Consider the following 12,269-nt stretch of genomic DNA (forward strand, 5'->3'; position numbering starts at 1 on the left):
TGTTTGTGATTGCTTTACAGGGGGGCTTTGCTGTACTTTTAACATCATTATTTTAGTGTTTGGTATATACACGCTGAAATCTAGGACTCTAAATCACGTGACGTTACCAACTGGCGCTCAGAATGGCTGTCTTTGAGAAATATATGGGGAGCATCTCTGTTTCACAGCAGGACATCTCATACAGAGGTCTATGATATTATCATCAGTCAATTTACTTTATCTTGTGAGTTGTTCCATTTGTGTATCCTGTCCGTTGTCTGTATTTACTTCACCAGAGGATTTTTTTTTCTATTTTCTACAGCTGGGATACGGACTTCAATTTGGAAGGACACCATTGTTGTCTTATTTTAGACTAATTGCTATTGTGAGCCTCTGCTGGTTGTATTTTTAACCAATAGTTACATTGTGTATTCACTTTGCTTGTATTTTATATAGATACTATGTGTAGAGAATACATGTTTTTGTTTATTTATACGTTTTCTTCTTTGGTTTATCACCTTAAACCTTTTAGGGGCGCAGTGGTTACTAGTAATTGTCAGTTTTGAGATTTACTTTTTTTGTGCTTGTACACACTAAAAGGTCCTGGGGAGAACATTAAACTCACTAAGACCCTTAGACCTTAGGTTGAACTGTGCTACATGAACAAATGTATCATTTTTCTTAACTGAGTAACTTTATCTGTACAAACGACAAAACAGGTATTTATTATATGTAATGAAATATTTATTTTTGTATATAATTTAAAGACTAAAATGTTTGACAATGCCTTAAGCCATCTGGAAAATGTTCAACATGATTTTCTTGTACTCTCTGCGGAAATTTTTGTTTAATGCTCCATAGACTACAGCGTTGAGGCAGCTGTTAAAATAAGCCATAAAGTAGCTAGCTACAAACAGCCAACTTGGGACAGAATCTCCTAAAGATGGGTGTATAGCAACTGTTAATCCAATGATGTTCAGGGGTCCCCAGCATACTGCGAAGAGCACAAACACCACAAACATGGTAATAAAACTATGTATATTGTAAGGCCAGGTTTGAGATCGGAGGCTTCTATCAGATCTGACTCTATGACGGATGTTGAGCACCAATACCCAAATACGTAGATAACAGTAACTTACTACACTAATTGGCAAAAAGAAATGGAAGATCACAACAACAATGGTGTAAAATGAGCTGACAGACTGGGAGAAAGTGCAGGAGAAAACACGAGGGTCATAACGAAGGGATCCCACAAAAAGGTTTGGCACAATGGCTGCCAAAGCTAAGGCCCAGACCAGCCCCACATAGCAAACAGTGCTGGTATTGGAGAAAATCCGATGATACAAAGTACTGTGACAGATATAGCAGTAACGGTTGACCGCAATGCCGGTGATATTAAAAACAGAGCCCATTACACTGAGTCCCATGAAAAAGCCACTCAACTGGCAGTGCAAGGGGCCCATATTCCAACCTTGATTGAAGACTGCCAGCAGAATCAAGGGGTATGGGTAACAGGCCACCAGCAAGTCCGCCACTGCTAAACTGACGACAAAAGCATTACCTGTGGAGAACAAAAAGGTAAGATTAGCATATTAGCTTGAAAACATGAGAAAAAAATAACAATATGGAATAGAAACAAACTATATCTTGCTCTCGTACTACCTGTGTAAGTTTTAGCTTATTTATTTTCATATATGGGCTAGATATAAATGCCCTTTAAAGGGACATAAAATAATGCATTAGAGTATTTTATTATTGCTAGATATGTGCATGGCAAAAAAATTCGGTTCGGAATTTTTCGAATTTCGGATCGATTCTAATTCGGAAAATTTTGAATCGATTCGGTTCGGATTTGTTTCGGATTTGAAGAAATTCGCCTGGATTCGGTTCGGTTCGGAAATTCGGAATTTCGGTAAGTGTTAGGTGTGATTAGACTAGTATTATGTACTGTATTAGGTGTAACCCATAGCAGAGTGATATAACCTCATATACTGTACAATACTAGGGTAATCCATGGCCATCCGAATTTACCGAATAAATCCGAACTAATTCGGATTTATTCGGTAAATTCGGCAGTATTTTAATTCGAAAATTCGGTTCGATCCGAATCTCCGAATTTTCCGAATTTCTGAATTGATCCAAAATGAATTGCACATATCTAATTATTGCACTATTGCTTGCAAAAAAAATGTGTTGAACCCCAGCAAAAAGGTTATACACATATTTAAACGGACAGTCTGTACCCAATACTTCTTTATTACTTATATTTACATACCAGACAAGCATTTGCGATTGGTTCCACATCTATAAGCTTGTAAGAAGTACATTATAATTTTAAATAATACTCATGTATTAGCAACTTGAAATAACCCCAAGCTCCACCCACAGCTGTCTTCTTGTCCAGCAAGCTGCTTTCTTGTATGACAGTTTAGCAGTGCACGTTTAATATTTTTCAGTTAGCTATTAAAATTGCACATGCACAAATCAGAATGTGAGAGTGTGAAAACCTATTTAAGAGTCGATCGTGATTAAAAAACTTAACATATCAAACTATACAATCAATAGGTGGGCGGAGCTTGGTGGCCATTTTTGACTCCTAGCAATCGATGAATATTTAAATGTTTCCTGTACTTCTTACAAGCTTATAGATGTGGGACCATTTGCAGGATGCTTCTCTAGTATGTAACAATAAGTAATTAAAATCATGTATTGGGTCTAGACTGTCCCTTTAATCTAAGTTCCAGACCAGCATTGCCCTACTGATCCTGAGCAGAACACAGCCATTGATTAATGGTTATTAGACATGTGCATTTATTTCGTTGTGAATGCACATTCGCTAACGAAACACGGATATTCATCTAATTTTCACAAAACAAATATCCAAATTAATGCAACATGAAATTTAAAGAAAACAAAGGAATAATGACTAATTCATCAGTATTTATTTGTTTCCTCTAAAGGAAATTTATGGTCAAAAGTTAAATGCACATAGATGAATTACATCTTTGAATAAAAACATTATTGCTTCTAGTAAAATGTATCACTGTTTAGTGTTAATATTTTTCCTCTCGTGTTTGTGAAGCATAGCTAGATATTCTAAGGGAACCAGCATTTAAATATTGCAGCTGCTAAGAGCACCAGTGGGGCATGTATCATGTCAGTCATTACCAGATGATACAAGCACCTTAGGCTCTCTGAGCAAGTGCTGTGTTTAAAATGCTGGTGCACGGTGCATACTTAAATACACTTTTAAAACAGCTATAGCTTTTGCTAGAAGCATTTTTACTTATACATGTATATTACAATAATGCTTCTATTCAAAACTTAAATGCATCATGTGCATTCCAATTTCATCTGGAATGTCCCTTTAAATTGTTAAAATACCTTTAGCATGCTGTAGAGCTGCACTAACCCACTCCGCTTGTTCACAGAGCCCCAGCTGCACTAAGCCTCTTATTAGCGTGGTCCTTTAGTGCAAGCTCCTATAAGCGGAGGAGCGGGTTAGCACTGATCTCCAGGTCGCTAAAGCTAAGCATAAAGCTACAATATAAAGCTAAAACAAATGTAAATGTTCCATGATTGGTCGGTATTCGTTTAGTTTTAAACAAGACGAATACAGAATAGCACGGGGCACAGAATATTCTACATACGTCTGGTGGCTATGTACATATGCCGCCTCTGACTGGCTCAGCCGCAGTGTTCAGCCCAGAATCAGTCATGTATTCAAAAACTCACCATTTCCCAGTCATCTAGCATTTTAAAGTGAATGTAAATTTTGATGCTAAAGTGCCCAGTTTTTAAAAATTTGATTAAAAACAGGGGCACTTTAATTCATAAAAATTTACATTTCACTCCTGTTGTGAAAAAATACTTACCTTTAAAACTTGACAGCCGCTCCAGCTTCCCCCGTTCGTTGCAAGCCATTTCTGATGTCAGAAATGATGGATCGGTCATCCTCCAATCACGGCTTCCCCCCCGGGGAATCAGTGTCTGATTCAACACCGTGATTGGAGGAAGCCGGATTCCTCATTTTAGACCCAGGAAGAGGCTTTATGACGGGTGGAGGAAGCTGGAGCGGCTGTCACGATTAAAAGGTATTTTTTCACAACACAAGTGAAATGTAAATTTTGATGAATTAAAGTGCCCCTGTTTTTAATCAAATTTTTTAAAAACAGACACTTTAGCATCAAAATTTACATTCACTTTAAAGTGATAAAATCAGAAATGTATATAAATCCACAAAATTGTTTAAAATAAAATCATTGTTAAATTCAACTTTTACTTACACAACCTCTGTATACCCTGTGAATACTGATGCACAGATTACAAGTGGAGAGGTATTTAAAGGGACACTAAGGTTAAATTAAATTTTCATGATTCAGATACAGCATGTAATTTTAAACAACTTTCCACTTTACTTCCATTAAAAAAAATGTGCACAGTCTTTTATATTTACAATTTTTGAGTCACCAGATCCTACTGAGCATGTGCAAGAATTCACAGACTATACTTATATGCATTTGTGATTGGCTGATTGTACAAGGGGAGTGGAAATATACATAACTTAGAAATTTGTTATAAAAAAAAATCTACTACTCATTTGAAGTTCAGACTAAGTGCTATTGCATTGTCTTGTTATCTTGCATTTGTTGATTATGCAAATCTAATGTGTTGACTGGTCCTTTAACGCTCTTGCTCGCGCACTAACTCCACTAGTAGTAAGTTTTTAGAGTGCATCGGGTAGCGCTCGTTTTACAAGTTGAAAGTAAATGGTTTTCGTTTGTGCGCTAACCTGACGCATGTAAAAAGCTGAACTTTGAATATTGCGTGCGTTAAAGGATTCCCCCATAGAAGTCAATGGAGCAAAAAAAGTGGGAAAAAACCTAACACCCAACTTACCCGCAAACCCAATCGCATATATTCTCATCAAATATGATCATTTCACATTCCAATGTTCTTCACATAACAGAATATGTTCTATTTAGTCATTAATAGATATTTCTACATATATATAATGGTATTTTGGTACAATTATATATAGGTATAGATATATACAGATATATATATCGGAATATATATTTATAAATACTTAGAACATATTACCCTAGGTGCAAAACATTGGAATGTGAAATATTTGCAGTATATACATAGTTAAACACTTAAATATGAATATTGCATACAAATGCTTTTAAGTATTTTCATAAACTTGACTGCATTGGCCTCCAATGCACTTTTTATTTTTTATTTTTATTTTTATTAGATGGTGTTATTATGAGTCTAACTGTACTTTTAAATGTATTTTTGATGGGTATTGTGACACTTTTTTGTTTTGCATAACAGTTAACCTGAGGTCACGGTAATCATTCCAATGTAAATAGTGATTCCACTCACGCGATCGCATCTACTTTCAACTAAAAAGAACGCTCCTTCTGATGAGCGCAAACAGCCGCAATAAACCCGATATCGCTCGCGGGTAACTGAAATCTGGCCCTTATTATATGCACAGATCAGGATCTTTCATGTATTCCCTTGAGGACTAAACGGAAATATTTGTGTCTAGCATATAGCATTGACATTTAAACAGTAGTGTTGGCTTTTTCTCTATTTTGTGTTCTACAACCCTCATTTTTTTCTGCCTTATCTATTTCTGTCTCTGCATCCTGCTTCTTTGTCTGTCTCCTTGCTCTTTAAATGTATGTAAACTTTTTCATATTGTATCTGAGTCTTTTGTTTGCTTTTGGCTTTTGTGTGCATCAGTGCAGCCAATGGAGTTAAAGGAGCATTGTACAATAACATTCTCTTTCTTTTAATGTGTTAGCAATGATCCATTTTATCTGCTGGAATGTATTCAATTGTTTATAAATAGCTCTAATACTTTGATTTTGCCATTTTAATTTGACTCACAATATCTCCTTTGCTCACCTTGCAGTACAGCAGCAAGACACTCAGATGTCTCACACTTTTTTTTACACATGCACAGCATGCTCCCTCTACACAGCATGAAGGGAAATGTAGTTCCCCAGCTGCAGACCTAACTGAAGTATAGCAAGTTTAGGGCAAGTGTTGGTAAATCAATTCTAATTGTGTGGGCTTTAGCACTGTAGCGTATGCTTTGGTCATACAGAAAACTTATTAAAAAATAAACATTAGGTTTTATTTTGGTGCCCCTTTAAAAAGTTCTGTGGGTAATGAGTTAGGCACAATCCCACTACATGTAGGGTTGCCACCTCAGCTATATTTTCCTGGACACTTATGAGTTACACATGCTGCAGGGTAAGCAAGACGGAACATGTATTGTGTCTCTGGACATTTATTTATTTATTTATAAAATATTTTACCAGGAAGGATACATTGAGATTTCTCTTGTTTTCAAGTATGTCCTGGGTCCACAAAACATTACATTGATACAATAGGGTACAATAAAATTCAAAAACAATAATAATACACAATAGATGCAAAATTTTTACATAGGACACTTAAATATATAATCAACCATGACAGGTGCATTGTTTTGAGATATGTAGAGAGGGATCTCTTAAAGGATATTAGGCTTGTGGGGGACATTACATGAATAGTGCTGATGAACAGCACTATTCATGTTTCTCTCTGCATACCCTGCAGCATGTGTAACTCATAAGTGTCCAGGAAAACATGGCTGAGGTGGCAACCCTAACTACATGAGAAGAGGGCTGGAGACCTGGGGTCTCTCCTGTCCTCCCCTCTTCCTCTCCTCATATTTCACTTAACTTTAAACCACTCTATATCACTTAAAGGGACATTAAACACCTCATGATATTAATATAAATTGTTTAACTACATGCAGTAAAAACAACTTTGAAATATTCTTTCATTATTTATTTTGTTTTACAATTCATGTTAAACATAGAAGTGTAGACACAGCTATATTCTCTACAGCCATTGGTTGCACACTCTAGTAAGCCATTTATAACTATTCCTAATTGGCCTCAGCAGAAAAGGTAACCTAAGTTACAATATGGTGGCACTCACTGCTTTACCCTTATTATTTTTTTCAATATTTAAACAACTATTTTAAAAAATATATGTACAGATTATCTTCAGGCTAATCTTTGCTCTGAATGCATCACTTCACTCAAGCAATTATTTATTTAGTGTTTAATGTCCCTTTAAGGCTCCTAATATGGGCCTGCTGTTTCTGCGCTATACCACTTTCTTACCTCCCTGTAACTTCTTGTCTCCTTATTTTACATCTTGTTTGTTATATATGTTTGATAATAATTTAATGACACTCATTATTCATTATTGTTAGAACAATGTTCTCTAATACCTATATACCATGAAGAGAAAATGCTCAGTTTTATGATTCTTCTTTTGTATTTCCTCACATACGGTGCAATACCTATGTGTGTAAATGTATAAAAATATGAATACATAAAAAAAAAAAAATGACACAATCCCCATAAAAACGTGGCATCAGGTCACCCTACTTTAACCATAAGTCTTCAAGCTCAGATTGATTTAAAGGGATGTGAGATGGTTACATTATCAGCTCATAATTGTTTCAAACTGGCCTCAACAGAGAATGTTTTTAAAACTAGGGAAACCTAAGTTACATTGTGGCACTCATCACTGTATAAAAAGTAAAACGTAACATTTATTTCTTCAATACATAAACCAGTGGTGGTTCTAGGGGGTGGGCAATGGGTGCAAAAGCAGCTTAATCCTTTTTTTCACTGGAATGTAAAGGGCTCTAATGCACTTGTATATATGTGTTTATATGTGTACACATGTATTTATGTGTTTATATGTATATGTATGTCTGTAAATATATATACACATATAAACATATTTATAATATATACTGCTCCTTAACTTGGCCACCACCTTTTAAGTGGCTTACTGCAATCATCCTGATCCGATCGGGATGATTGACACCCCCTGCTAGCGGATGTTTGGCCATGAATGTGCAGGGGGCGGCATTGCACGAGCAGTTCTTGTAAAATGCTTGTGTAATGATAAATGTCAACAGCGTATATTTAGCAATGTCGGGCAAACAATATTTGCCACTGCGAATCATATCCACCCGCCATTTGATTAATTGGCCCCTTAACATTTATTTAAAGTGACAGTTCACTGTAAAATAGTTTTTCCCTGAATGTGTTCCCCATGACTTGTTATACCAGCTGCACCATATAAAATGTATGACAAATTGCTCATTTATGCTTCTTTTTGCAAACTAAATAGCTGGATTTGCTCTTTGAAACCACAGCCTATCAAAATAGGTTAAGCTTACAGTGCAATCAGATCTCGTTATCTTCTCACTCAAATGCTTCCCTTTCTTATCTCCGTCTATAAAATACTTAGAAAAAACTATTTAAAACTAACATTTTAGAGCTTTATCTCTGTTAGTGTCATTTCTCCTGCTGTCTGTGTTTACATAGTTCCAAGTATAGAAACTTTTAGTATAGATAGGGATACTACAGGCTAAATCAGCTATTTCAAATGTCAATCTAAAGACTAAGGAGATATTTGTAAACAATTTAGGGCCAGATTACCAGTGGAGCATTACACTCGTAATACCAGCGCACGCAATTGTGTTCTTCTATTTGAAGTGTGGCCCAATGCGAACGTGAATTGCTAGGAATCTATGTGCTCAATAGAGCGCACTTCCTTAGGCTCAAATGGGAGCTTCGTTCTCATACCGTGAGACCATGAGAACTAGCACAGCAAAGGGGGTAAGTTGCGCAGCAATGGCCAACAAATGTAAATATATATGTATATGCTTATGTACATATATATTTACTGGGAACACACAGTCCCCATAGACCGCAATGTAAAGTCACAATTGAGTGCCGCTTTTCTCTAACACCCCATACCCGCCACTTTTAACCCTTATAACTGCTTAGTGAAGTTTTTCTTAATAAATAAAAAAAATGCTAATACTTTTAAAATACAACTACACGTTAAATTTTGGGGGCAATTGGGGGACATTTAGAAAATTAAAAAGAGGTCTGCCAGTCTGCCGGTGCGCAATAAATTAGCGATCCACTTGTAATCTAGCCCTACTATGTCAACTCTGATACAGGGGCAGTACTACCATTGGGGCAGCAGGTGCAGTGGCACTAGGGCCCAAGTGCTGGGGGGGGGCAAAAGAGCCAGTATACATACTGTAGGTGTGTGCAGAATGTGTACAATCCTAATACAGAGGAGCCTTTTATTAGTGAAGTTTGCAGATCTATCTATCTATCCTCAAAATATATTTACAGAGCAGAATGTATAGTATTGCTATTGTTAACTACTGAGTTACCTTTTGGGGCCCAAAATAAAATTTTGCACCGGGGCCCTCTGTTGAGTAGGTCTGCTACTGCTGTGATTACATAAGTTGTGCATTTAATAAAGGCCCTCTCTGCCATATCTAAATGTGATTTCTTTCATGTAATTAGCAAGAGTCCATGAGCTAGTGACGTATGGGATATACATTCCTACCAGGAGGGGCAAAGTTTCCCAAACCTCAAAATGCCTATAAATACACCCCTCACCACACCCACAAATCAGTTTTACAAACATTGCCTCCCATGGAGGTGGTGAAGTAAGTTTGTGCTAGATTCTACGTTGATATGCACTTCGCAGCAGGCTGGAGCCCGCTTTTCCTCTCAGAGTGCAGTGAATGTCAGAGGGATGTGAAGAGAGTATTGCTTATTTGAATTCAATGATCTCCTTCTACGGGGTCTATTTCATAGGTTCTCTGTTATCGGTCGTAGAGATTCATCTCTTACCTCCCTTTTCAGATCGACGATATACTCTTATATATACCATTACCTCTACTGATTCTCGTTTCAGTACTGGTTTGGCTTTCTACTACATGTAGATGAGTGTCCTGGGGTAAGTAAGTCTTATTTTCTGTGACACTCTAAGCTATGGTTGGGCACTTTTATATAAAGTTCTACAGGGAGTGCAGAATTATTAGGCAAGTTGTATTTTTGAGGATTAATTTTATTATTGAACAACAACCATGTTCTCAATGAACCCAAAAAACTCATTAATATCAAAGCTGAATAGTTTTGGAAGTAGTTTTTAGTTTGTTTTTAGTTATAGCTATTTTAGGGGGATATCTGTGTGTGCAGGTGACTATTACTGTGCATAATTATTAGGCAACTTAACAAAAAACAAATATATACCCATTTCAATTATTTATTTTTACCAGTGAAACCAATATAACATCTCAACATTCACAAATATACATTTCTGACATTCAAAAACAAAACAAAAACAAATCAGTGACCAATATAGCCACCTTTCTTTGCAAGGACACTCAAAAGCCTGCCATCCATGGATTCTGTCAGTGTTTTGATCTGTTCACCATCAACATTGCGTGCAGCAGCAACCACAGCCTCCCAGACACTGTTCAGAGAGGTGTACTGTTTTCCCTCCTTGTAAATCTCACATTTGATGATGGACCACAGATTCTCAATGGGGTTCAGATCAGGTGAACAAGGAGGCCATGTCATTAGATTTTCTTCTTTTATACCCTTTCTTGCCAGCCACGCTGTGGAGTACTTGGACGCGTGTGATGGAGCATTGTCCTGCATGAAAATCATGTTTTTCTTGAAGGATGCAGACTTCTTCCTGTACCACTGCTTGAAGAAGGTGTCTTCCAGAAACTGGCAGTAGGACTGGGAGTTGAGCTTGACTCTATCCTCAACCCAAAAAGGCCCCACAAGCTCATCTTTGATGATACCAGCCCAGACCAGTACTCCACCTCCACCTTGCTGGCGTCTGAGTCGGACTGGAGCTCTCTGCCCTTTACCAATCCAGCCACGGGCCCATCCATCTGGCCCATCAAGACTCACTCTCATTTCATCAGTCCATAAAACCTTAGAAAAATCAGTCTTGAGATATTTCTTGGCCCAGTCTTGACGTTTCAGCTTGTGTGTCTTGTTCAGTGGTGGTCGTCTTTCAGCCTTTCTTACCTTGGCCATGTCTGTGAGTATTGTACACCTTGTACTTTTGGGCACTCCAGTGATGTTGCAGCTCTGAAATATGGCCAAACTGGTGGCAAGTGGCATCTTGGCAGCTGCACGCTTGACTTTTCTTAGTTCATGGGCAGTTATTTTGCGCCTTGGTTTTTCCACACGCTTCTTGCGACCCTGTTGACTATTTTGAATGAAACGCTTGATTGTTCGATGATCACGCTTCAGAAGCTTTGCAATTTTAAGAGTGCTGCATCCCTCTGCAAGATATCTCACTATTTTTTACTTTTCTGAGCCTGTCAAGTCCTTCTTTTGACCCATTTTGCCAAAGGAAAGGAAGTTGCCTAATAATTATGCACACCTGATATAGGGTGTTGATGTCATTAGACCACACCCCTTCTCATTACAGAGATGCACATCACCTAATATGCTTAATTGGTAGTAGGCTTTCGAGCCTATACAGCTTGGAGTAAGACAACATGCATAAAGAGGATGATGTGGTCAAAATACTCATTTGCCTAATAATTCTGCACTCCCTGTATTACATATTGCAAGATGTCTCAGATTGACCCTGGATCAGAAGCTACTTCTGGAAATTTGCTGCCTGATGCTGGATCTACCAAAGTTAAGTGCATTTGTTGTAAACTTGTGGTAACTGTCCCTCCGGCTGTTGTTTGTGATGAATGTCATGATAAACTTGCTAATGCAAATAATATTTCCTTTAGTAATGTTCCATTACCTGTTGCTGTTCCATCAACATCTAATACTCAGGGTGTTCCTGTTAACATAAGAGATTTTGTTTCTAAATCTATTAGGAAGGCTATGTCTGTTATTCCCCCTTCCAGTAAACGTAAAAAGTCTTTTAAAACTTCTCATTTATCAGATGAATTTTTAAATGAACATCATCATTCTGATTCTGTTTCTGATGATGATTTCTCTGGTCCAGAGGATTCTGTTTCAGAAATTGACACTGATAAATCTTCATATTTATTTAAAATGGAATTTATTCGTTCTTTACTTAAAGAAGTCTTAATTGCATTAGAAATAGAGGAATCTGGTCCTCTTGATACTAAATCTAAACGTTTAAATACAGTTTTTAAACCTCCTGTAGTTATTCTGGAAGTTTTTCCCGTCCCTGATGCTATTTCTGAAGTAATTTCCAGGGAATGGAATAATCTGGGTAATTCTTTTACTCCTTCTAAAAGGTTTAAAAAGTTGTATCCTGTGCCATCTGACAGATTAGAGTTTTGGGACAAAATCCCTAAAGTTGATGGGGCTATCTCTACTCTTGCTAAACGTACTACTATTCCTACGGCAGATAGTACTTCTTTTAAGGATCCT

At 37.1% G+C, this 12,269-nt stretch overlaps 1 protein-coding gene across 1 annotated transcript in view; it reads right to left on the reverse strand.

Annotated features, from left to right (window-relative positions):
• Positions 1 to 701: 701 nt before the first annotated feature.
• The window catches only part of LOC128662408 (melatonin receptor type 1A-like), a 40,304-nt gene continuing 28,736 nt past the window's right edge, over positions 702 to 12,269 (reverse strand). Inside the window, exon 2 of the mRNA XM_053716197.1 lies at positions 702 to 1,540. Coding sequence (XP_053572172.1) covers positions 768 to 1,540 — 773 coding nt within the window. The 3' untranslated portion in view covers positions 702 to 767. The remainder of the gene's footprint in view (positions 1,541 to 12,269) is intronic.

This window comes from Bombina bombina, chromosome 6 (assembly GCF_027579735.1).
Source record: "Bombina bombina isolate aBomBom1 chromosome 6, aBomBom1.pri, whole genome shotgun sequence".
NCBI lineage: Eukaryota > Metazoa > Chordata > Amphibia > Anura > Bombinatoridae > Bombina > Bombina bombina.